The 24,996-nt window shown below is 34.2% G+C and overlaps 1 protein-coding gene across 9 annotated transcripts in view; it reads right to left on the bottom strand.

The window, feature by feature from the left end:
- Positions 1 to 24,996, bottom strand: part of EPHA5 (EPH receptor A5) — a 317,046-nt gene that overhangs the window by 48,756 nt on the left and 243,294 nt on the right. For 4 of the 9 annotated variants that reach the window (XM_059066492.2, XM_059066493.2, XM_067035725.1 and 1 more), the window contains one exon: positions 8,151 to 8,216. The exons of the other annotated variants lie outside the window; for them this stretch is intronic. In XM_059066492.2, the coding sequence (XP_058922475.1) occupies positions 8,151 to 8,216 (66 nt within the window). The remainder of the gene's footprint in view (positions 1 to 8,150; positions 8,217 to 24,996) is intronic. 9 annotated transcript variants of the gene reach the window in all.

The raw sequence follows: 24,996 nt of genomic DNA, 5'->3' as shown, positions 1-24,996 counted from the left end.
GATCCTCCTCTTCCATTTCACTAGCTGTACCTCTTCTTCAATTAAAGTCTTGCTGTTTTTCATTTGGATTACTATTAGTGCCTCTGAACTGATGCCCCTGCATTCTATAACTGCTTTCCTGACCTATACTAGACATGGCTGTAGTCAAATTACCATAAATAAGGTACTTTCCTATTGTGTTAGCTCTCTTCTGCAAAGTCTTCAATAAAATAATAAGGTAAAGATTCCTAAACGTAGCCCCAATGCACATTTCCCACATCATCTCTGAGATATTTCTCCGTGCTTCCGTATGTTCCTATATACTGGTTCCTGCACTTAGGATGCTCTTCTTAACAATGTCCAATTATCAAAGTCCAGTCCAATTGTTGCCTTCTTCACATTTTTTTCCCCTAATACCCTGGTTTAATGCAATCTTGCCCCCTCTGAATTCAGTAGCTTTCTGTATCCCTCTCTTGGTGTTACTGCCATTCTACAGTGCAACATAGTCATTTGAGAATGTTTTTTGGCTCTCTTGCTATTGTTGTTAGTTTCTTAAATGGCAGCAACTACCATTCATCTATAAATTTCTGAAGTGACTTGGCACCTGGCTCAGAGTTGACCCCCAAAATATTTGTCACATTGATGAATGAATAAATGAATGAGTGGATGATATTCTGGTTGAGTCTACACAAGGACAAGTGTTTGGAGAGAGAATATGCAGATGAATACTAAGGTACATGAATAACCATATGACATTAAACCAGCTGACCAAAATAAAAATATTTAAATTACTTTTAGTGAAACTCTAAGGAAGTAAATTTATTATTCACAAGCTCTTATAACAAAATTGAGTTTATTAAAAACAAAATTTCATTTACTTCTGCATAAAGAAAATATAGCCAAAATGTCAGATTGACAAAATATTTTCATTACAAAGTTTACTGAAAGCTACCATACGATATCAATGAAGTGGCCAATTGACATGCACTGAGGACTGTTCCTTGGTTTCATATTCTAAAATGTTTCTTGAATATGTGTATATTTTGATATAAAAATGAAATCTATTCTATTCTCTATCTTTCTTACTGTATAATTACATATATTATACAACATAGATAACAAAACCTGTTCTTATGCCATTTTTGAAAAAAATGCAATTATCTTAATTTTGTCATGTTAAAGAACTGGCAATTTATTAGTAAAGTACAGCTAGGAAAATTTAAGTAAACTTGAAATAATATACTTAATACATATAGTGTTCTTGGGGGAGGAAAATTACACAATGAGGAGCTGGTGGCTTTTCAAATTTTATTCATAGCATGTAGAAGCATTTGTCACTTAAGAGCCCTTAAGACATCTTGAATCCCCTCACCACAGTGAAATGGAGAGAAAAAACAAACACATGATATCATCCTGAAATAATAGTTGGTCTATTCAAGCTGACATTTAAGATATTTTAATACATTGTTTATATTTTTTAGATATTACATTATTCTTTCAATCTTTAATGTATGTTCCTCTAGAGAGAAGTTATTGATACTGTTTTTTTTTTTTACCAATGTTCTAAATACAATTGTGTGAAATCATTCTGAGATTTATATTATTTAAATAATACTGACAAAAAACTTTGTTAGAGGAATTCTAAAGATACCTAAAAAGTATACAAGTTCTTAAAGTTTGCATTAGAAAACAAACATCCATTCCACCTTTAACTCTCCTACCTTCAAAAAAAAAATAAGCTTTGAAAGTTATATCCTCAAATAGTCTTTATCATTAAATAAGCTTCATGGATATTTAAATTGAATGCAAATGCCTCATATGAAAATGGTAATAAAACTTTGGATCTCATCTAAAAAATGATTTGGGAATACCATGGTGAGGAGTTAACATTTTAATACCTAGGGTGAGAGTCAGGAGGGCAATAAGGAGTTATTTTTGACTACAGGCATCTCAAGACTTCTATAACATAATGCAGCTGCATGTCACATTAACATAAAAAATTAAGTTCTGGAACACCCCAAAGCAACATTAAAACAAACCTCAACAAGACACAGCAAGTAGAAGTGCAGCTGGCAGAGACTGGCACTCAAGCAGTGGTTCAGCCTTGCTAACAAAGCATTGTAGGGAGCCTGTTCATTCAGTATCACCTTCTGTACCTTGTCCAGATGCATCATTTTAACTCAGCATACACTAGAGTCAATAAATATGCCATTCTGTACATCAATTACAACTCCTGTCTTCTAGAACCAATTTTTTTTCAAACGGAAAAGAAACAGTTTCTTCATTTTGCTTCAGTCACAATTTTAATGAACTTTGATATCATTTTACTAAAAACAACTGTAATGCAAGTAGAGGAATCATATTCTAGCCATTTATACTTATTTTCTTCTAGAAAACAATGTTATTTTATTTTTTAGTAGTAGAGGTGGGCATGAGAAATCATATTAAATGTAAGCATAATTCATCTTCATAAATGAATGTTTATTAAAAGGTATGAGAGTGATGCTTCCTATATAAGTGCCTTCATGGGTAATTTAGAAATCAATCTATTTTCCCCCATTTCTATCCTAAGGATTTGAATAACACAGCCTTGATAATATTAATGCAGATCTTAAAAACTTGGCCCAAGCCACGACATCAAAATTTGGATATTTGAAATTTCTGTAAGACATGAAATAGTAAACAATAATCTTTATGAATGGATGGACATGCCAATGAGTAATTTAGTTCTTGGATGTAAATTAAAGATTTTATAATAAATTCATGGTATGAATGTCAAGCCCTCCAGAGTACGAAGTGAAGCACAGAATCAGAACTTTACTAAATGACACCATTATGGACAATGAGGAAAGATGAGTGAATGAAAGAGCAAAAGGAGATTGTAGATCCTTACTCCACAATAACCTCCACAAAATCTGATTTTTCCATTGCTTTAGCCTATGGAAATAAACACTGAATAAACACTTTTTTCCCCTTAATTCTAAATAAGGTGGGGAGGGGGGAATGGTGAAAGAAGTAATGGTTTTGCATTTTGATGTCTTTGAAAGAGTCAGCATATGCAGTGCCTGGCTCAGAAATGGACATGCCTATAACTGTTCCTCTATTATCCAGATGGGTTAAGAGATGCTTTACCATACTTTAAAACAAAAATATTCAAAAGGTAACGTTGGAGCAAACATTAGAGTCAATATGTGTTGCTTATGGAAAAGAAAAATTCCTTGTATTGTAGCCTCTTTTAAAAACACATTTCTCCATATATGCACACTTTCTTGTTCTGATATAATGACCTCAAACACCACATGATGTTGTCTTTAAGAATTTTATGCTGGAATCTTGAAAAAAATAAGTTACAGTTTTTTGGGGAAATAGTTTGACCTTTTCACTTCAAGAGTCTCTCCAACTGTAAAGTAGTTTTAATAAAACCTCAGTTAACTCAGCCCCCATAAAATCAAGAAGCATATGAAGATTAGCTTATTAATATATCTATTAAATACTGAAAATAGATTGTTTTATTTTACAGAACCACATTCTTCAATAAGGATGTGAGTGCAAATGCAGAAAAAAGGGACATTGGATATATAGGCTGTCTTGCTAGAGTTTGTATACTAGGGTACTGGATTTTGAGTTCCTTACAGAGAGATGTAAGTTACACAAAAAATGCAACTGATTTATTATTATTTACTGAAAATTCTCAGACATATTTCTCAAAGAAAATGTACATGTTTTTGAAAACATGCTTTCCTTGGATAGGGGAATGGAGTGATGATTATACCACACAAAATGAGGGCACAGCTTGCTGTGTTCCCATCTCACATTCTTCCAAGGATACTAACCACCCTATGATTAATGGCAAAGTGAGAAGCTAGCTTATTTCTTATGTTATGCCTTACATATCATTTTTAATTTCTATATTATAAAAGACAATGAAAAAAACCTTAGAAATAACACTTCCAAAATAGTGTAGTACGTATGAATTTGTAAAGTTTTTCATTAATAACTTCTTCAAATCCTTTTAGAATTAGCAATAAGAGAAAGACATGAATAATTTGAAATACTTCAGGAAACTCAAAGATGAATTATAGACTCTTCATTATTGAGTTAAAATTTAATTACCTTAGAATTTTGATATAAAAACACATTTCAAAAAGTATGACATGTAAGTATTGTGTCTCCCTGTTTTCAACAAATTTTGTTCTAATGTGAGAGTAGGTAATTTCCTACTAATTTTTAAAATAGTTCATGGATGTGACCATTGGATTTCTCAATTAGAGTAGTCCCACTTAATATCTCCTATGGTCTGAGGTTCCACAGGTATTACAAAAATGGATTTGGGAGCAGTTCATAGCAAGCCCTCAGTTGGAATTTAATATATTATCTCTCTATATTGTGGGCAAGCCGCATATCTGCCTGCCAACAGCACTTTAAATGGTGGTCTAGAATTATAAGGATGATTTTATTCTCTATGTCTTTTTCCTAACTCTATAAAATGGAATAGCACTTCCACATACCTCCCTGACAGAAATCTGTTGAGGATGAGTGAAATAATCTGTTAAGTATGTAAAAATAAAATATTGCTTACTTGAAATTTCAAGAAACTTTCAGTTAGTGAATTAACTTTCAGTTAGTTCATTGAAAAATTAAGGTAATAATTAATGTTTCAATGTAATCCACAATCATTTTGGTCAGAGAAATATGTTTTGATTTTTATTTATTCTCCAAATTATGAGAGAAGTTAGAGCTTATCCCTTGTGCTTCCGATTTTAAATAGTATTTAAAATAAATAATAATAATTTCTAAAAAATTGAGGTTGATTTTCTAAAAATCACAGAGTATGTAAATGAACAAAATAAGAATTTAATATCTCTATTTTCAGAATAGTGAACTTCATTTTACTTGCCACATGAATCCATCAGAAGAAGTAGTAAGGGATATAAAAACACTAGAAAGCTTGACAACTGATGAATGAAGGAAATATTCTAACATATGTTTGAATTTAAGAAATGCAAGGAAAAGCTACTTTGGGACTATGGGAAATTTCAGAAGAACTTATAATAAACATTATGTTATAAATATATATTGGTTCCTGTAAGCATAAACAAAAATGAACATCAAGGGGTAAATAGTAATGTTATTTTAGAAATTGCACATATTAATATCTTATTTACACTGAAGACAATCAATTCAACATTGGATGCTTGTAAAAATGGATGGGGTGAGGGTGGGAGGAATGAATAAAGCTGTGATGGTATGAAGTCAAAGATCACAGATAAAAAAATACCCCTGCTAAAAATGTAGGCCGTCTTGGGGATAGGGTGCCTAGAATCTAGGCATCTGGGTTTCATTAAGACATATTACAGAAATATCTTCCATTACTGGGTAGATTTCCATCAAAGCAGGAAGAATATTTTTTAAATTAACATTATGCGTATGTGTAAAGAATTCACAACAAAGTAGGCAACTAGAGTGATGAAAAATAATTTGAGACCAAATATAACAACATGTAATTATCAATTTCATCTTATAAATGGCACACCAGGCATTTGAAAAATAATGGAGTATGGTTTCCTGGTGGGAACTTTGAGAGTAAAACTCAGAACTCCATAGCCCTGCAGAAGATTTAAAGTAGTTGAATTGCAGAACAACAGATCTAGATCAATGGTTTTGAAATTATGTTTTTCAGACCCTGAGATTTCCACAAGGTATATTAAGGTACTTCTAAAAGCCAGTATATTTACAACGGGCAATTTTAATGTATATGTGTTGCATTATATTAAGGTCAAAACCAATCACACATATTCATGAGTGGTCTTTCAAGAAATGAAAAACTATGATATTCCAAAATCTCAAAATGTCTATCTAACCTCTGCTCTGTAATTGTAAATATGTCTGTTCACAAATGATCACAGAATGTTCCTTGGAAATTATTTATGTAGTAATTGACAAATGCTACTATGATTATACATACAAAATTAGGTGACAAGATTTTAGGTCAAGATTTCTTAGTATTTTACTGACTGTAGTAGGAAAATTCTCAGCCCTTAATTTCTACTACCTAAGTTTTTTTTTTTTTTTTCCCTCACCAATGCTTTAATCTAAACAAATAGTATCTTTAACTGAAACCTCATAGTGACTAGAAATTGTAAAATGGAAGTTGAGAAAGCAGAACAATAAAAACATATTTAGCTTCCATTCTTCCCAACTAATAATTTTGAACAACTTTCTTGCTGTCTAATTTATGTAAGCTCAATTAAAGTTTGTTTCTTTTGCTTTATTTTGCTTTGTTTTACTGAGAATGCATTAAAAAATCGGGCTTTTCCATAAATATTTGCACACAAATTGTTAGCATTTTATTGGGTACATAAACACATTTGTGGCTCAGTAATTTGTTTTTTTATGTACACACACACACACAAATACACATGCACACTCACAAACACACTCATTGAATAATTGCTGACATTATTTGAAGAAAGATGTTAGAAAAAAATTTGTTTTCTTAGGTTTCCTGGTGTGTGATTTGTGAAGAAAATGTTCCACCTTCCCTCTTTTCCTCTTTTCTTTTATTTCTTCACTTCATAAACTCCCTGAAGTCAACTACACAGTAGGGATACCATTTAAAAAAAAAAAAATCAAGCAATTTAAATCCAGCTAAAGTTAGTTTTCATCAATACTTTCTATGTCATGGCTTTATAAATGTTCATACACCCATATCTTTGAGGTTTAGTTCAAGGTATGTCTGGATATCATTTTTCTTTTTTTCCAAGATGTAAATTCTGCTTATTCTGCTTCAGTGATTTATCTCTTATAATAACCAAATTTGAGAGTCAAGTAGAATGAGCAATTCAGTGACCTTTTTTAAGTTTTTCTATAGAGCAGTAAAAAAATAAAATCACAGTTTCAAGCCATTTATATTATACTTCAGCCTTTGCCAGGTTTCAGGGCTGTTTTGTTTTTGTTTTTAGTCTGTCACTGAAGCCCTAGGCTCATATAAGAATTTCCTAAGTTAAATAATTAGGAAGTAATCTGTACTTTCATATTAACTTAAAACAAATTTTCAAATATAAAAATTTCAAAAGATTGAGTAAAAAGATCAACAAATCTTATCAATCTGTGTTTGTTTATGCTCTTTTGTTCTCAAGATCATTGGTATCAATTCCACCAGTTCTCACATCTATGCATGCATGCACACTCATTTACACCGCAGTTTTTTGAATCAATAAAAATTAATTTACACCTAGAGAACACAAGTAACAATTTTAAATGACCCAAGGCAGCTCTATAATTCTCTAAAATGCATTTCAGCTCTTTTTCTTGGCAAATTTTGACTACAAATAACAGCTCAATATAGTAGTGGAGGCATTTAGACTCCTTAATCTAGACAGAAATTATCTGGAATATTTCACTTGTTTACAAGGTAACTCACTACTGTGTAGGAGAGTTCCTCTAAATCTGTGAAGAGAGTTCTTTGGTCTTATGTTCTAGCCTATAGTTTCATAGCTATAACCCAGATATATTTAGGATTTGCATTTGTAAATAATTAAGACGATCCCACTTGGACACTGATCCCCAAAATGTGCATATTTTTTACTTAATTGGTATCAACTTAGGAATATCACTTCTAATATCTGACGTAATTCAAGCTTAAAACTATTAGGTAAACCATTTAAAATTACATGTGGTTCTGTTCTCCAATGCCACATATATCCACAATGATTATGAAAATAGAAGATCCTACTTAAGTTATGGTCATTCCATGGGTCTGGAAGACAGAAAAGGTGATTTCACTTTGACAGAAGTGGCATTCTACTTCCACGTATGATATGGTTTCACTCTTGATGGAACAACGAAAAGTGACATGTTAAATGTAAGACAGATGTTACGATCTTACAACTTCCTGCTTTAAATCAGGACCACAGTAAAAGCCTTGGAAGAGAAGTATGAATGCATGACTTAGGGGTGATATGCTATATGCATATTTTATTTGAAAGCATCCATTGTGAAATCACTTAAGATTCTTTTTTGGGACTCAGTTTCAGTCTACTCTTCTGTTAAAGCGTAACTTGAATACTAACTATTAAAATGTACACAAATGAAAAAAAAAAAGGAATGCTGACGATAATACATATAGGTGGGACAGCACATAGGAGTGAAAGCAGGAGTGGAACACTAACCATATTAGGCTTGGATGGGCAACAGCGCACAGGGAAGAAGCCCTTCCACAGCCACAATCGCAGCAACTGAAAAGCAAACAAGAGAGCCCAAGATAAGGAAGAGATCCCACTCCCTGGATATAGCTATAAAGACACTACGAATTTAGCCAGGTGTCTGCTTTGCTTTTCAAAAGCAAAAATTCCTATATGCATACAATTAATTTTCCCACAGTGCTTTTCAAATTAAGAAGTATTTTATGGGTTTAAGAAATACAGAGCTGTATTAAATAGTTATTTCTATTTTACTTAAAAAGCTTATTTGGTAGGAAATACAATGAGCCAATGTATTTGATTATCCAATTAAAACAGACATACAAATAAAAATGTAAGCATTTGAATATTTCCTCAGAGATTCCTGCAAAAATTATACGCAGAAGACTTTCTAAATAGCCCTGTAAATAAATGTTTTGCATAGAGCTTAAAAATTTAGGATGGAGAATAATTCCTTGCTCATTTGACCCACTGATTTCTTATAGCAGTGGCATCATTTATCACAGACTATTGAAAATGTTATGCTTACATGGCTTCTCCAATCATTTACAGAAAGCTGCCAATTTAAATTTAAATTTTCAGATTTTAAAAATGCATCTCCATAATATATTTTCAGAGCTATTGTTATATTTTAAAAAAACAACCTATATATAATACATGCACTTTTCTGGATATTGCAAGATTCAATATTCTTTTAAATTTTCCACATATTCATAGTAAAAAATCCAGAAAACACCAAGTAAATTGTTTAATATAATGTACTTTATTGCTAGAAACCAAGTAAACTAATGGCAGAATATAACATAGAAATTATTTAGTGCTTCAATGCATTCACTTTCCAGTATAGTTTATAAATTGCACTTAGAGTGATTTCAAGAGAACTGTGGGATGAGCTTAGTAACGGTACCACACACCAGCAGGCCAAGACTTTTATCTAAACTCTGTCTATTTTGAACTTAATTACTTAAAATATATCTAGTCTATTTTATATCAAATAAGGAGAAGAAAAATACAATATAAACATCCAATATATTTGGGAATGCTAACAAAGGTAGACAAGTATTTCCAAATTAAATTCCAATGGATCTTTTTCAAGGAAAAATAGGCAATGTTCCATATATTTCCTCTGGAGTATTGACAATGCTTTAATTTTCCCACTACTAAGTATCTGAGAATTTGGCTGTCACTGAAATGGCAACTGTGACATTTATTTCCAGATAGACTATTTGTATTTTGAAGACTGTGACAAATAATTATTTTCACTGTAGAGATATTGAAAGTCAAAGTTACAGTATATCAAATTGTTAAAATACTTATGAGTAGATAAAGCATCTGTAAAAACCTTTGGCAAATCTTGATATATTTCCTTATAATTACATTTATTTCATTAATGTCTTAATTACCGATATCTTAGATATGTTAACTTTTCTACTGCTTCTGTTTGTATCAGCACTCAGATTTGGGGTTGGTAAACTATGGCCCATTGGCCAAATCTAGCATACCACTTATTTTGGAAATACAGTGTTATTGGAACATGGCCACACACGTTATTTATTGTTTATGGAGTCCTTTGTGCTGTTGCAGCAGACTTAGGTAGCTGTAACAGAGAATGTGTAACCTGAAAAGCCTAAAACATTTACTATCTGGCACTTTAAAGAAAGTTTGCCCTCCTCTTTTTTTAGACTATTAGTTTTGTGAGATGAGGATGATTCCTTGACCTTTTATTCCATCACAGTTTAAACATAATTAATGACACATAAGTAGTTTCACTGTAATTGGTATTACCTAATGGCACAATTATCTCAATTTACTGATAGCTATTAATATGGAAAGTTTGCATAGATGTGTTAATTTTGAATAGCACAGTTCCAACTCAATAAATAATAAATAAATAATAATAGATTGTTGACAAATGTATACAACTGTTTTTTAGCAGTTAAAAAAAGATGATGTCATCTCCTAATAAAGTACAAACATCCTTCTAGTTGAGTGTGCACAGCTTATAAACGCATGTAGAATTGTGTTTAGGAAAGCAAGAACTGCACTGTGATTGGCCATTACCTATAAGGATTTGTTTAATGCTTGATCAGTGTTCTAAGACTCAAAAAATACACTAATGATTCCAAAAATAATAACATTTTATTCAGTCCTTTTTATTTGAAAAAATATAATAAGGCTTTTGTCTTACAAATTAGTACATATACATGCACACACACACACACACACACACACAATTCACTGTAACACCAAATCTACAAATTTTAGTCCTGAAGAATTTAAATCACCTTACCTATCATTAGATTTCAAACTTATAGCTTTTAAAAAGTTTAGTCAAAAAATCTGAAATCTTGTAAAAACAAACACTCCTACTTTTTCTGAGTCATTGTTTTAGATTTGGTACTGATGTTTTGTTTTAAGATGGCATAAATAAATACCCTGGGTAACTTAGTTAACTTCTTTGTGTTTCAGTTGACAGCCATAAAACAGGGATAATAATGGACTGTATCTCATAGGTTTTGTGAAAATAAAGTGAGAGAATATATGTATTCACTTAGATCAGTGTCTAGCACATCATGTGCCTGGGAGAAAAGTGGTAGCTATTACCCTTAGTAATACCATAATCAAAGTGATAGAATAGATTCTCATTATTTCCGAGAAATTTATTTTTTTCATGATCCATATAATATTACCATACTAAGTATTTCCATTTATAACATAACTAAATATCTAATTACCTTCAGACCAATTCATATAAATACAGATGGCCAATGTAAGTTAAAAAAATCATTTCCACAAAATACATTTTCTTGGGGTTTAGTGATCAGAGCATACTGTGCATTAATATGTCACTGAGAAAATTAAAACTGAAGCTCCTTTTCTGTGAATGTCTGAAGTGGAATAGTAATCCCCCAAATTACTCTTTTTAAATTAACTCCAAGGATGCTGTCACAATAACACTTAGACACCAGATGGTATAAAGAACATGTTCTTTCCTTAATCAATAAATACTCAAAGTACAGGTTGAAAATACTTACAAGCCTCAGAGATAATTTAGAAATAGAAACCAAAATGTGCTAGAAATAGCAGCCAATCTAATTTATGTGAGCTATGGTTCAACAAAGTCCATCTGCATTCCCATAAGATTTTAGCACCTGGAAGTCTGTAAGTGACTGCATGCAGCAATAACAAGATCGTTATTATCAAAGTTTAAAATAGTTTAGCCCTTCTGGACTTAATATCAAAACTGTAGATCTTTGTTTTAACAGATATTTTGATTTGTCCTTCCAAAGATTAAAATGTGATAAGAGAATCTTTCCAGACGCAAAGAAGATTCAAATGAAATTACTTTAGCCAGGTCTTACACAGAATTGATCAATATATGTACCAAGTGCGTCAATGTAAGTAAGATTGTGAGTAAGATTATAATCACCAAGAAAGGTGATTATAACTCTAGGGAAGAAATCCTCAAAGATAATAGATCAGAGAAGTAAGACTACAGGCTGTGGATAAATTGATGACTTAAATTCTTAAACAGAGATCACACAATTGGATAAGAAAAACACTAAGATCACAAAAGATAAATGAGAGAGGCAGAAAGAGTAATTCCGATAAAGAAGTATTTTAATTAACATAGAAAGTATTTTCAGTTTACTGGTTAAAAAAAAGAAGAAAATGAAAAGGTTGCAAAATTTACCCATTTTAAATAAAACAATGACAACAACAAAATTGGTGGTACTTAGTGCTGGAGAAAAGACTGTAGTTTGTGCCTTCAAAGGTCACACTGAAAAGTACCACTGGTACTTTAGAAAACAATCCTCCAAAACTTATTAAGAGTGATAAAAATGTCCTTACCTTTTGACACCATTAGGTAGCAAAACAGTTAAGATCTTGGAGTTTGTATTCAAATTAAGAGCAGTCTGGGATGTATCCACTACTAAATGTATAGCTTTTGGTAAACTTGTTATTGATGTAAATAAGATAAATAGTAGAAACTATATTACATAGGGTTGCTTTGAAGAATGAGTCTGTTTATAAAGGTAAAGCTTTCTGCACTGTCCTGGGCTCACAGTCTGCACTTAAAAAGTTCTTTTAACTGGTATTATTATAATAATATGGACTTATGGCAAAAAGTAAGGTGTAGATAATATGCGCGAGGCTGGCTACAGATTTTAAAGGAACAAATGACCAACAAATATTTTGCAGTTAATAAAATCTATTTGTGGAGTCTATGATGCAGTGAAATTAATATGGTATAATATTAAATTTTTTAAACTTTAGGTAAAAATTAGTGTGCAGAGAAACAAAATGATGGCAAAAGGTATATAAAATCTTTAAGAGCTACTGTGTTGGAGTGTTTCATGAATTTGCATTTTTATGAGTTTCCCTGATTATAAATTTTTTTGTGGTTATTTCACTTTGTAATTTTAAGAAAAACAAAGAATTCAAATAATTCCAATTATATTGCTGATCACAATATACTGTCATTTACACTGTATCAGTTTTAAAATGCTAAAAATAATTTAAACATAACAAATATTTACAACAAAAGAAGCTTAGGTTATTGTTCAGTGATAATTATCACTGACAGTGTTGTTTTATACATTTGTTAAAATATCTCATAATGAGATACCTTTTGCATCTGTGTCTTTATTCTTACTCTTAGATTTATTACTGAGTCCTGATGAAGCTAGGCTAAAACTGAAACTATCTTTTGCAAAAACTAGGGAGGAGATAAAAAACATAATGATAACACATATGGTTCCCAAACTCTACGCCTCAGTCCCATACTTCTGACAAAAAGGCATACAATTATTCCACCCTCCAAGAGGAGGTAATGTAAAATGGCTGGAAAGAGGTTTGTTTTCATTTTTGTTTTTGTTTTAGTGTGTTTTTGAGTAACTCTGAGGGGAATCCCCATCTACAACACATGCATACATTTATATGTGCAATCCAATCATTATTCCCAAGTCGTAGTCTAGGCAAATTGGAATAGGATATAGTTATACACAGTAATTTTAAAATCTTTTCCAGTTGCCTGCTTCCTTCCTATAACGAGCTTCTTACCCCTCACCAGTGATTATAGCTGTCTCCCTATTACTTTCTAGGACCACTTATCAAAAACTGTCCTATCTGAGCACTAGTCCCTGGTAGGTGAGTTTTGAAATATCAACGGATCTTAGTCTTACCTGATCAAGTTCCAATCCTGGAATACTCATATCTTGCTGTGAAATAATAAGAAATATGTATATTGGTCTCTGCTCCCAGTTCCTGACACAGAACTCCTAAAACCCTTGTTAAATAGGGGTACTATGAGAATCTTTTGTTCTAACTTCCAGTTCCTGACACGGAGCTCCTAAAATGCTTGTAATTTCCTAAGTTGCAGAAGCACTAGGAGCATCTCTGGTTCTAATATTTGGTCTTTGACTCTGGATCCTGACACAAAGCTCCAAAATCTCTTGCAATTTCCTGGGTGATAGGAATGTCTTTTGTTCTAATTAGGTGACCCTTGGTGGGTTGGTTGCCAGAAAGTCCAAGTCATGATTAGAAACTTGGAATTTTCAACCTTACCTCTCATTCTCCAGAGAGGGGAGAAGGGCTGGAAATGGAGTTAATGATTCATTATGCCTACATGATGAAGCCTCCATAAAAATCCCTAAAATACATCCATGTACTGGAAGGGTGGCACACCTCAACTCCACAGGATAGAAGCTCCTGTACTTGGGACCCATATAGACCTGGTCCTCCATCTGTCTGTCTATCTGTATCCTTTATCGAATCTTTTATTATATAATCAACTGGTAGTTGTAAGTAGGTGTTTCCCAGAGTTCTGTTTTAGCAAATAATCAAATCCAAGGAGGGGGAATCATGAGAACCTTTGATCTATAGCCAAGTCAGAGAGAAGCTGTGGGTAACCTGGGGACCACTAGTTGTGACTTGCATCTGAAGTAAGGGACAGTCTGGGACTGAGCCCTTAACCTGTAGGGTCTGTGCTAACTCTATTTAGTGTGAAACCGAATTACAGGACACCCACATGATTTCACAGGGCATTGCTTGGTGTGGAAAATATAACTCCAGACATCTAGTATCAGAAGTCTTGTGATTGTGGTAGCAGTGTGAAAGTAAAGGAGAAACACACAACAGGACTTTGCCTTTCCAACACACTTGGTTTCTCCTTCTGTTACCTGTTTCAAACCTGAATAGTCCTATTGTAATATTCATCCTAAAAGTAAGAATCCTGGGACTTGGAGACAGGGAACTGCTTTCGCAAGGTGGCACTCATAACAAGTTGTGGAGGTAAGATGTGGGCACCAGTTATTGCACTGCAGTGTACCGGAAGCACAATTTCTTCTTCCATGTCTTCCAGCTCCTTTCATTTCTACCTCTCCCCCATGCTCAGCTCCCGCCTCTCTCTGTTGAAAATTTAAATACATTTGCATGGGGAACCCTGTTAAGAACACTTCTTCCTTCCTTCCTTCACTAATAGCTAGTTACCAGGTTTAAAAAGTCTGATAAATTTATTCACAATAAATTACATACAACAACTAAATTGCCTTTATCTGAGTCTAGCCCTTATTGTAGCAAAATATACCACATTTTATTTTAAAGTATTAAATAAAACGTGTGTGCCATAAAAATACTCAGTGATCCAAATTCTACTACATTATTCAAATGCATGTATAAGATAGAGATTAGATCCTATAAGTGACTGAGGTAAACTAAATAAATCATACATATTCACAGATCTCTAAAATAAAAACTAACCCCCAAATTCTACAAATCTAAGTGTTCTATGTGCAGTCATCCTTTTTTCTTAAGGACAAAGTCACAAAAATAAATAAACAAACAAATTCACTTCAACTTACTCTGAAGACAACTATTAAGACCTAGGAATATCAAACTACATGAAAGTGATACTGACCAGGACCCTGTGGGGCTCCTGGACACAAAAGTCTTTCTGTGTCCCCCATTTCCTCATTGTAAGAAATAGGCTTTATTCAGCCGCCATGACCTTCCCTGACTTCCAATGGGCAGCTTCAGATATTGATAGATGCTAATTAGGGAAGGGGAGGGGATGCAGAGACAAGTGAGGAACAGGCAAGAAACAGTAGTGCAGCCTTGGAGCAAAATCCTGTTTCCCCCTCAAGGGACATATATAACAATATCTTTGAGCTATTTTGCAGATACTGAAGCCCCCGCCAGGTGGGAGAAGTTAACTATATGTTGCCCACAAGCATGTAGCCCGCAGACCAGTTGGAACCTGAAGGTTGATGATGCTGACTCCCACTTACCTCACCACCAACCAATCAGAAGAATGTCCACCAGCTGATCACACCCTCTTGGAACCATTATTGTAAAACTCCTCACCACCCCCTCAAGGTCAGGACACACAGTTTTGAGGGCATTAGCCTGCTGTGGCACCCTTTGCCTGGCAAAGCAATAAAGCTATTCTTTCTACTTCACCCAAAACTCTTTCTCTGAGATTTAATTCGGTGTTGGGATACAGAGGTCAGATTCGGCTTCAAAAGCAGAAAGAAAACTTGTGGCAAGTTATCTTAGACTATTCTTCTGTTGGTTTATTTCCCAAGCTATACTTTAATGATGATTCACTGTACTTCTTTTAATCATTCTAATGGACCAGAGAGATCATTATAAAGCAAGCTCTTCTTTCATGAATGCCACAGGTAAAAGGACTGATGCAACTAGCAAACGTTACTGAATATGTTAGATTCAGTTTACTTATGCCAGTATATATTTGGGAATGCAAAATGAATTTCACCAAATACTAACTACCTTTTATAAGCTTTTTTGCTACAGTGAACACAATCATTCTCATTATCTGCAAACATTTACTAAGAATTGATGTGCTATGCTTTAAGAATAAGAAATTTTATATAAAAATGCTTTCTACTCACATTATATAATGATTCTAAACCTGGCTACAGACTAGAGTCAACTGGGGAGTTTTGGAAAAAGAACAAAAAACCCCACAATGCCCAGGCCTCAGCCCAGAACAATAAAATTAGAACATCTTGCCTGTGGGACACAAGTATTATTATTTTTCAAAAGCTGTTAGTTGAGTTTCTCCATGTTGACAAACACTGATCCAATAGGTACTCAATAAACACTTGTATTGAATGATGTGTCTTATAATAGTCTTTGGGGAATTTACTTAATGAATACAAAGGGAAAGGTTTGTAATTAGCATATTAATGGTCTGCATGTTAATAAAAACTTCTAAAGTGCCAGAAGGTGTTTTAAAACAATTTGTTCTCTGGTAAGTACTTTAAATAATTCTCCTGCAATTTGTTTACAGTGTTAATTTACATTATCTACAAACAAAGATTGGTTTGTTAATAACTGTAAATATCCTATCCTCTATCTTTTTAAATCACAATTTTTCCCCCCAAAACATTTAACTTTACAGGTTTCTTTCAATTGCAAGTTCTATGATAAATGACAGATTTTTGTACTTGTATATTTTAATATTAGCTACTTGGATTCTCTAGGAGTCATAATATCTCAAATAAAATAACAAAACAGTAAAACTATTCTTTATTCAGTGTCCTCATTTTGCCCTTCTGAGCTACTGGACCACAGACTTAAAGTTACGTGAAAGCAAAGCTCAGTTTTCTAGAGGCTTTTCTGCAGAAAGCCTTCAAGAAGTGGTGAATATTCTGATGTAAAAGATTTTCTCTTTAAACTGTTCCTGGGCTAGAGTAAACCAGAACTATGTATACATATCTTTAATTATATATATGTGTTATATATATATTTATTTATTATATTTATATGTGAGAACTCATGCCATTAATGAAGTGGGCAGGAAGGAAGATGAGGCTGGAGAGGGGCTCAGGCAGAATTTGTGGAAGGCCTTGTAGACTGGTCTAAAGAGTTGCAGGAACCTGGACACTCCATTCGCATTCATGTATACATGCCTTACCCATCACACACACTCTCATGTAAAATTTCTCTTCATCCTCCAGGTCCAGCTCAAATTTACAATTTCTGTAATAATACTTCTGTACTCCTTAAGGTAAAGATACCCATATCCTCCATTCTGTTATTGCACCAATTTGTTAAAAATACAACACTAATTGTGTTATGTTGAAATTATCTAATTGCATGACTGTGTCATGATTAAACTACCCACCCATGCTATGAAAGCTAGAAGCATATAAAAGCATCAAATTTTATCAAGAAAGCAAATTCTATAGGTCACCAAGGTCAGAAAAATCTAGTGAGCCCATAACAAAAGAGGTTACATGATCCATTAAGTACTTTTGCTAAAAGCTGCCCAGTGTGATATTCTGAATGGGAAAATCAAATTGTTTTACCTTTTTCATACATTTCACCATTTAATTTTAAAAATATTATTCAAATTTATGTAACTGAATGTCAGTACTATATTACTTTACACATGTGTACATATGTATATTCATACATAGATATATATATATATGTACCTATATATATAAATTCAAATATATATAAGTATACTTTAGATATGGCCAATAAAACATGAATGCTTTTAAAAATTATTTGGCTTACATACTCTTGTCAAGTATACATGATGTTTTATATTAAACCTTCTGAAAATTCAACTTTCTCTTCAAGTAGCAAATAGGAAATAGAAGAATGTATTTATTATATAGGTAAGGCAGATTGCAAATTTTCAAACTGATGCCTAACTCAAAAACCAGCAAATAGGCAGGTAAAAGAATAAGCTTAAGAACCACTAAAAATGCAAAAAAATATTTTTTCAACTTCATCTCAATCTCATTCCACACCCCCACTCCTTTTTCTTTTTCCTTACCTCTCACTTTCCTTCTCTGGCACTGTAAAGACATATCGTTTCTTGAGTTATGTGATAAATCAAAATCCTTCTCAAACAATTTCAATCCTCCAACTTCAAAATTATATTGTTTCTTTCATAAACCAGTAAGATTCAAGGTGATGCTGATTTGAACTAGTTAATTATCTGATCACATAGTAAAGGGAATTCACTGTATATTCATGTCTGTAATCCTTACGATTTTTTTCTCCTCTTTAGTTTTTAAAAAATTGTGAACATTAAGCTCATAAAAAGCTTTGCAGAAGATGGTGGTGGGGGAAGATGTGGAGTTAGCGTCTCCACACAACTAGGGCTCCTGCCTGTCACTGGTGGGGGACTCTGACGCCCAAGGAGATGGGAGAAACCCCAAAGTGAACCGGTAGGATGTAGGAGGACTAAGGGGGTAGGAGAAGTGCAGGCCAGACAGGATCGGTGCCCCTGAGGCCAAGGAGATCAGGAGAGTCAGGCGGGAAGGGCCCTCCAGGAGGAGTGGGAGAGGAGGGGAGGGCGATTGGCCTGCCCATGTGGGTACCGGGAGGCTGCTGAGCTCCCAGGCTGATCCCCTGCCCTCCAAAGTCCCCTCCAGGTCTCCTGGGTCCTTGGGGGCATAGGAGGGAGGCCTGGTAGATCAGGAGAGGCAAGCGGGAGGGGCACTCTGGGAGGAGCGGGAGAGGAGAGGAGGGCGTTTGCCCTCCCACTCTAGCGCAGGAAACCTGCAGGGCTCCCAGGTGAGGTCCCCTGACCTCTGAGACCAGGGGTTGGGGGCATGCCTGGGCCCCTTCTGTTCCTTGAGCCTAAGCCCCACCCCCCCACAGCCCCCAGGGCCTTTTCCAGCCCTGTGGGTCCTGAGCATTGGCAATGCCCACCACCCAAACCTCACCCTTGCTTAGGCCCCACTGTCCACAGCAGGGCCTTTTTCCAGTTTTTTTTTTTTTTTTTTTTTTCTTTTCCCTCCTCCTCTTTTTTACTATTGTGATACTGATGTATCTTCTGGTTGTTGATTCATCTATATATTTATTTTTATATTCTTCCTAACATATCTGTTAGATTCCTAGTCTAATTTTTTATTTTTTGAATTTTATTTTATTTATTTTTTATACAGGAGGTTCTTATTAGTTATCTATTTTATATATATTAGTGTATATATGTCAATCCCAATCTCACAATCATCCCACCATGACCATCCCCCTCACCACTTTCCCCACTTGGTGTCCATATGTATGTTCTCTACATCTGTGTCTCTATTTCTGCCCTGCAAACCGGTTCATCTATAACATTTTTCTAGGTTCCACATATATGCATTAATATACAATATTTGTTTTTCCCTTTCTGACTTACTTCACTCTGTATGACAGTCTCTAGGTCCATCCACATCTCTACAAATTACCCAATTTTGTTCCTTTTTATGGCTGAGTAATATTCCATCGTATATTGTACCACATCTTCTTTACCTATTCATCTGTTGATGAGCATGTAGGTTGCTTCCATGACTTGGCTATTATAAATAATGTTTCAAAGTATATTGGGGGGCATGTCTTTTTGAATTATGGTTTTCTCTGCGTATATGTCCAGTAGTGGGATTCCTGGGTCATATGGTAATTCTATTTTTAGTTTTTTAAGGAACCTCCAAACTATTATCCATAGTGGCTGTATCAATTTACATTCCCACCAACAGTACAAGAGGGTTCCCTTTTCTCCACACCCTCTCCAGCATTTGTTGTTTGTAGATTTTTCTGATGATGCCCATGCTAACTGGTGTGAGGTGATACCTCATTGTAGTTTTGATTTGAATTTCTCTAATAATTAGTGATGTTGAGCAACTTTTTATGTGCTTCTTGGTCATCTGTATGTCTTCTTTGGAGAAATGTCTATTTAGGTCTTCCACCCATTTTTTCATTGGGTTTTTTTTTTTTTTTTTTTTTTTTAATATTGAGCTGCCTGAGCTGTTTATATATTTTGGAGATTAATCCTTTGACAATATGGTACTGGCACAAAAACAGAAATATAGATCAATGATACAGGATAGAATGTCCAGAGATAAACCCATGCACATATGGGCACCTAATTTATGACAAAGGAGGCAAGAACATACAATGGACCCTCTTCAATAAGTGGTGCTGGGAAAACTGGACAGCTATAAGTAAAAGAATGAAATTAGAAAACTCTCTAATACCATACACAAAAATAAACTCCAAATGGATTAAAGACTTAAAAGTAAGATCAGACACTATAAAACTCTTAGAGGAAAACATAGGAAAAACCTTCTTTGAAATAAACCACAGCAAGATCTTTTTTTTTTAATTTATTATTTTTTTTTTTTGCGGTACATGGGCCTCTCACTGTTGTGGCCTCTCCTGTTGCGGAGCACAGGCTCCGGATGCACAGGCTCAGCGGCCATGGCTCATGGACCTAGCCATTCTATGGCATGTGGGATCCTCCCGAACCGGGGCATGAACCCGCATCCCCTGCATCAGCAGGTTGACTCTCAACCACTGCACCACCAGGGAAGCCTGCAAGATCTTTTTTGACCCACCTCTTAGAGTAACAGAAATAAAAACAAAAATAAACAAATGAGACCTACTGAAACTTAAAAGCTTTTGCACAGCAAAGGAAACTATAAACAAGACAAAAAGACAACCCTCAGAACGGGAGAAAATAGTTGCAAACGAAACGACAGACAAAGGAATAATCTCCAAAATATACAAACAGCTCATGGAGCTCAATATCAAAAAAACACAATCAATCCAGTTAAAAAATGGGTGGAACCTAAATAGACATTTCACCAAGGAAGACATACAGATGGCCCAGAGGCACATGAAAAGATGCTCACCATCACTAATTATTAGAAAAATGCAAATCAAAACTAAAATGAGGTATCACCTCATGCTGGTCAGAATGGCCATTATCAAAAAATCTACAAACAATAAATGCTGGAGAGGGTGTGGTGAAAGGGAACCCTCCTGCCCTGTTGGTGGGAATGTAAATTGATACAACCACTCTGGAAAACAGAATGGAGGTTCCTCAAAAAACTAAAAATAGAAATACCATATGACCCAGCCATCCCACTACTGGGCATATACCCTGAGAAAACCATAATTCAAAAAGAGACATGTACCATAATGTTCACTGCAGCACTATTTACAATAGTCAGGACATGGAACCCACGTAAATGTCCATCAACAGATGAATGGATAAAGAATATGTGGCACATATATACAATGGAATATTAACCATAAAAATAAATGAAATTGAGTTATTTGTATAGTGAGGTGGATGGACCTAGATTTTGTCATACAGAGGGAAGTAAGTCAGAAAGAAAAAAATAAATATCACATGCTAATGCATATATATGGAATGTAAAAGAAAGAAAAATTGGTACTGATGATCCTAGTTGCTGGGCAGGAATAAAGCGGTAGACATAGGAAATGGACTTGAGGACATGGGGTGGGAGGGCAAAGCTGGGCCAAAGTGAGAGTAGCATTGACATATATACACTACCAAATGTAAAATAATTGGCTGGTGGGAAGCAGCAGCATAGGACAGGGAGATTGGCTCGGTGCTTTGCGGTAACCTAGAGTGGTGGGATGGAGAGGATGGGAGGGAGGCTCAAGAGGGAGGGGATATGGGGACATGTGTATGCATATGGCTGATTTGCTTTGCTGTGCACCAGAAACTAACACAGTATTGTGAAGCAATTATACTCCAATAAAGATCTATTAAAAAAAAAAGAAAAAGCCTTGTACTACTATTTACTGAAATGTATGAAGTGAGAGAATGAATATACAAATGGACAATGATCAGACCAAGTAGAAAAATAGAACTCTGACCCCAAATCTGCAGCAACCAGTCCAGGAAGCCAAACTACAACCTCTGTAGTAATTGTCTCAAATGGTCAGACCTTTATCAATAAATGCCAGTTTCCCTAATTTTTTCCTGTACTTCCAACTTAGGACCAACTAGAGGAAGCCTAATCAATCACATAGGATGCCCCACTTCTGGTTAGCTCACCTCTAACTACCCCAGGCCAATAACCTCTCATCAGGGCATACCGGAAGCCTTCCTTTTTTTCATTTTAAAGCTTTTACACTCCTCTGCCTGCCTTTGGGTCTCTGCCAAATTCAGGTGATGGTGGCTGATTCCCTTGCTATAGCAAGCTCTTAATAAATAACCTTTGCTTGTTTTAATTTGGGCATTTTTTTGTTTATTTCCACAGAAGAGATCATCTTTACTAGTTCAATAAAGGGAAATTACATAGATTCATTTTTGCAATCAACCACTATCTTTGCTCTGTTCTGGCACAATAATAGTGTTCATATACAAAATACTGAATTATGTGTTTCTCCTGCAGTATGACACCTCCACTGAGCAAACATCAATTTCCTCCATTTCTAGAAGCTGAAAGTGACTACAAGCTCCTTCCTCTGAACTTCTCCTTCCCAGGCATTTCACAGCTGAATCTGTCTATCTTCAATGCTTCTTCAAGAGGAGCGTACGACTATCATGACTAACTTGATTATGCTTAACTATTCTTATCTATTTTAGGTTTTAATTTATTTTGAGAGAAGTAGAAAGGAAAAAGCAGGAGAAAATAAAGTTGCAAAAAAAGTGATACTAATTTTGCCAGCTTAAAAAAAAATAGAATATTTACACACAGTTCTGATAGTAATATTTGTTTCAAACATTCCTTTTTCTTAATGAAAGTGTAATAATAATTAAAAATATGAGTGGGTCAAAAAAAGGGAAGAGATTATTCAAAGAAATAAGCGAAATATTTAAGTTCCGATTTATTTAGCTGTGGCTAAATAAATTTAGCTATTGTGGCTGTTAAATATTTTTCCAAAGTTGAATCACATCTATCAGCATTAAACTTATAAGATAGACAAACAAGGACTAATGTTTTAATTTAATTACATAAATCACAAAAAATTAAAGCAACTGGGGAAGTACACTGAAATTATTAAAACAAAAGGAATGTGTGTATTTTGTGATAAGCAACTTATGAGAATTGAATTAATTATGAGAATGAGTTAAAAGAAAACTAAAGGTTCATTTTCATATTGAACTATTCAAATTCCATGTAAATATATTTTGTTTTCTATTAGTATTGGTCAGGAGTACCAAAATCATATATTATGGCAGTTGTGTTTAAAATTAAATACAAGGGTGATAAATGTTAACTATTTTAATACATTATGCACATATTCATTATATAACATAACTGTGGTTAATTATGATTAAGATTGCTTTATATGCATGCAATGGTGTATACATGTATATGTGTGTGTGTATATATACACACAAAAGTACTTATGTCAAATATTTATAATTGTGACCATATGTGATTTCCCAATATGAATTTGCCTGAACAAACATTGAAAAATATGGTTAAATTATAATACTTAAACTAATATGATCCTGGTATTAGTTAGAAGAATAGCTTTGATAGCCCAGAGGCAGTATAGATAAAAGAATTCCTACATAGACACTTATTTAGTATACGCTACATGTAGAGTCCTATAACAGTATCAGGAGAGGGTGATAAACAGTGCTGGTACTTATATAAGTCTATAGAAAATATCAATTTAGAGCCCCAACTCCATAAAATTAACATTTTTTGTATCTCATGCAAAATAAATATTATTGAAAAGCAAACAAATCTTGCTACTTCTAATGATATATTTTCACTATGTGAAAAGCTAAGATCCCACTAGCGTAAATGGGTAAAGAGCATGTACACCTAATTTACAAAATAGGTAATAAAATAGCTAATGACTATATACTCATTGCAAATATATTAATGATCCTATTAAATCTCAAAAATATAAAGCAACTCAATTAAAAACACGTAACTATTTTTTTCCTATTAAATTAGCAGAGATTGACTAGTTTCTGAACCACCAGGCAATTTCGTTCACTGTTGGGGGGTATAGTAATTGGTACTATGATTTAGGAGGGCCATTTGTCAATATGTATCAACAGCCTTTAAAATATTCATATTCATTGACCCTTACTTTGAATTATACAAATGTGTTCTAAGAACATTAGAGATAAAAAATAGCAACCCCCTTCCCCTAAACCAACAGAACAAAAGAAAACAAATAAACAAAACAAAAGGAAAAGCACATGGGAAAAGTTAGATATTAGAATATCAAAGAAGCAGTCAATTTTTGCTTTTAAAATATTTCCAATTATGGAGGAAATTTTTATATTATAATGTTAATCAAAGAAAAACAGAAAACAAAACTATATATTTTGAACTCAAATATATATATAAAATATTTAAAATAGATATGGCAAAATATTAATATTGATTACCTCTAGTAGATATTTATGACTAATTTTCTTTCTACATTTTGTCTTGAATGTTCTATATAATTTTTATCATAAAATTTAAATATGCATACATAAATGAAATAGCAGCTAGTAAGAAATTAGGACATTAACTATAACCGTGCCAACTATGTAATATGCAATGTAAAAAATCAACCGAGGGGGCTTCCCTGGTGGCGCAGAGGTTGAGAGTCCGCCTACCGATGCAGGGGATGAGGGTTCGTGCCCCGGTCCGGGAGGATCCCACATGCCGCGGAGCAGCTGGGCCCGTGAGCCATGGCCGCTGAGCCTGCGCGTCTGGAGCCTGTGCTCCGTTAAATCAACCAAAATGTATAGGAAAGGCAGACAGCAAGAGGTCTTGATAAAGTCAAAAAATCAGGATGTTCATCTAAGGAAATGGCCATTACTCTAACCTTTGGAGATATTTTAGGATATAGCTGAAATAGTTCAGCAAGTTGAATATTTGAGGTCTAAGGAGACAAAATGCAGTGTGTGGAAAGATAGAAGCAGGATTGATAGTGAGTTTCACTTTAGGACTTATTGTACTGAGATGACTCCCAGTAGACTTCCAAGCTAGGTTATTTAAGAGTCCTCTTAGACTTTGGGGGGTTTCAAAGAGTTGGAGACGCAAGAGCAGGATCCAGTCACCCTGAC

The sequence above is a fragment of the Kogia breviceps genome, chromosome 6 (genome assembly GCF_026419965.1).
Source record: "Kogia breviceps isolate mKogBre1 chromosome 6, mKogBre1 haplotype 1, whole genome shotgun sequence".
NCBI lineage: Eukaryota > Metazoa > Chordata > Mammalia > Artiodactyla > Physeteridae > Kogia > Kogia breviceps.
Note: the sequence above shows the minus strand (reverse complement) of the source record. Positions and strands in the feature narration are given on the sequence as shown.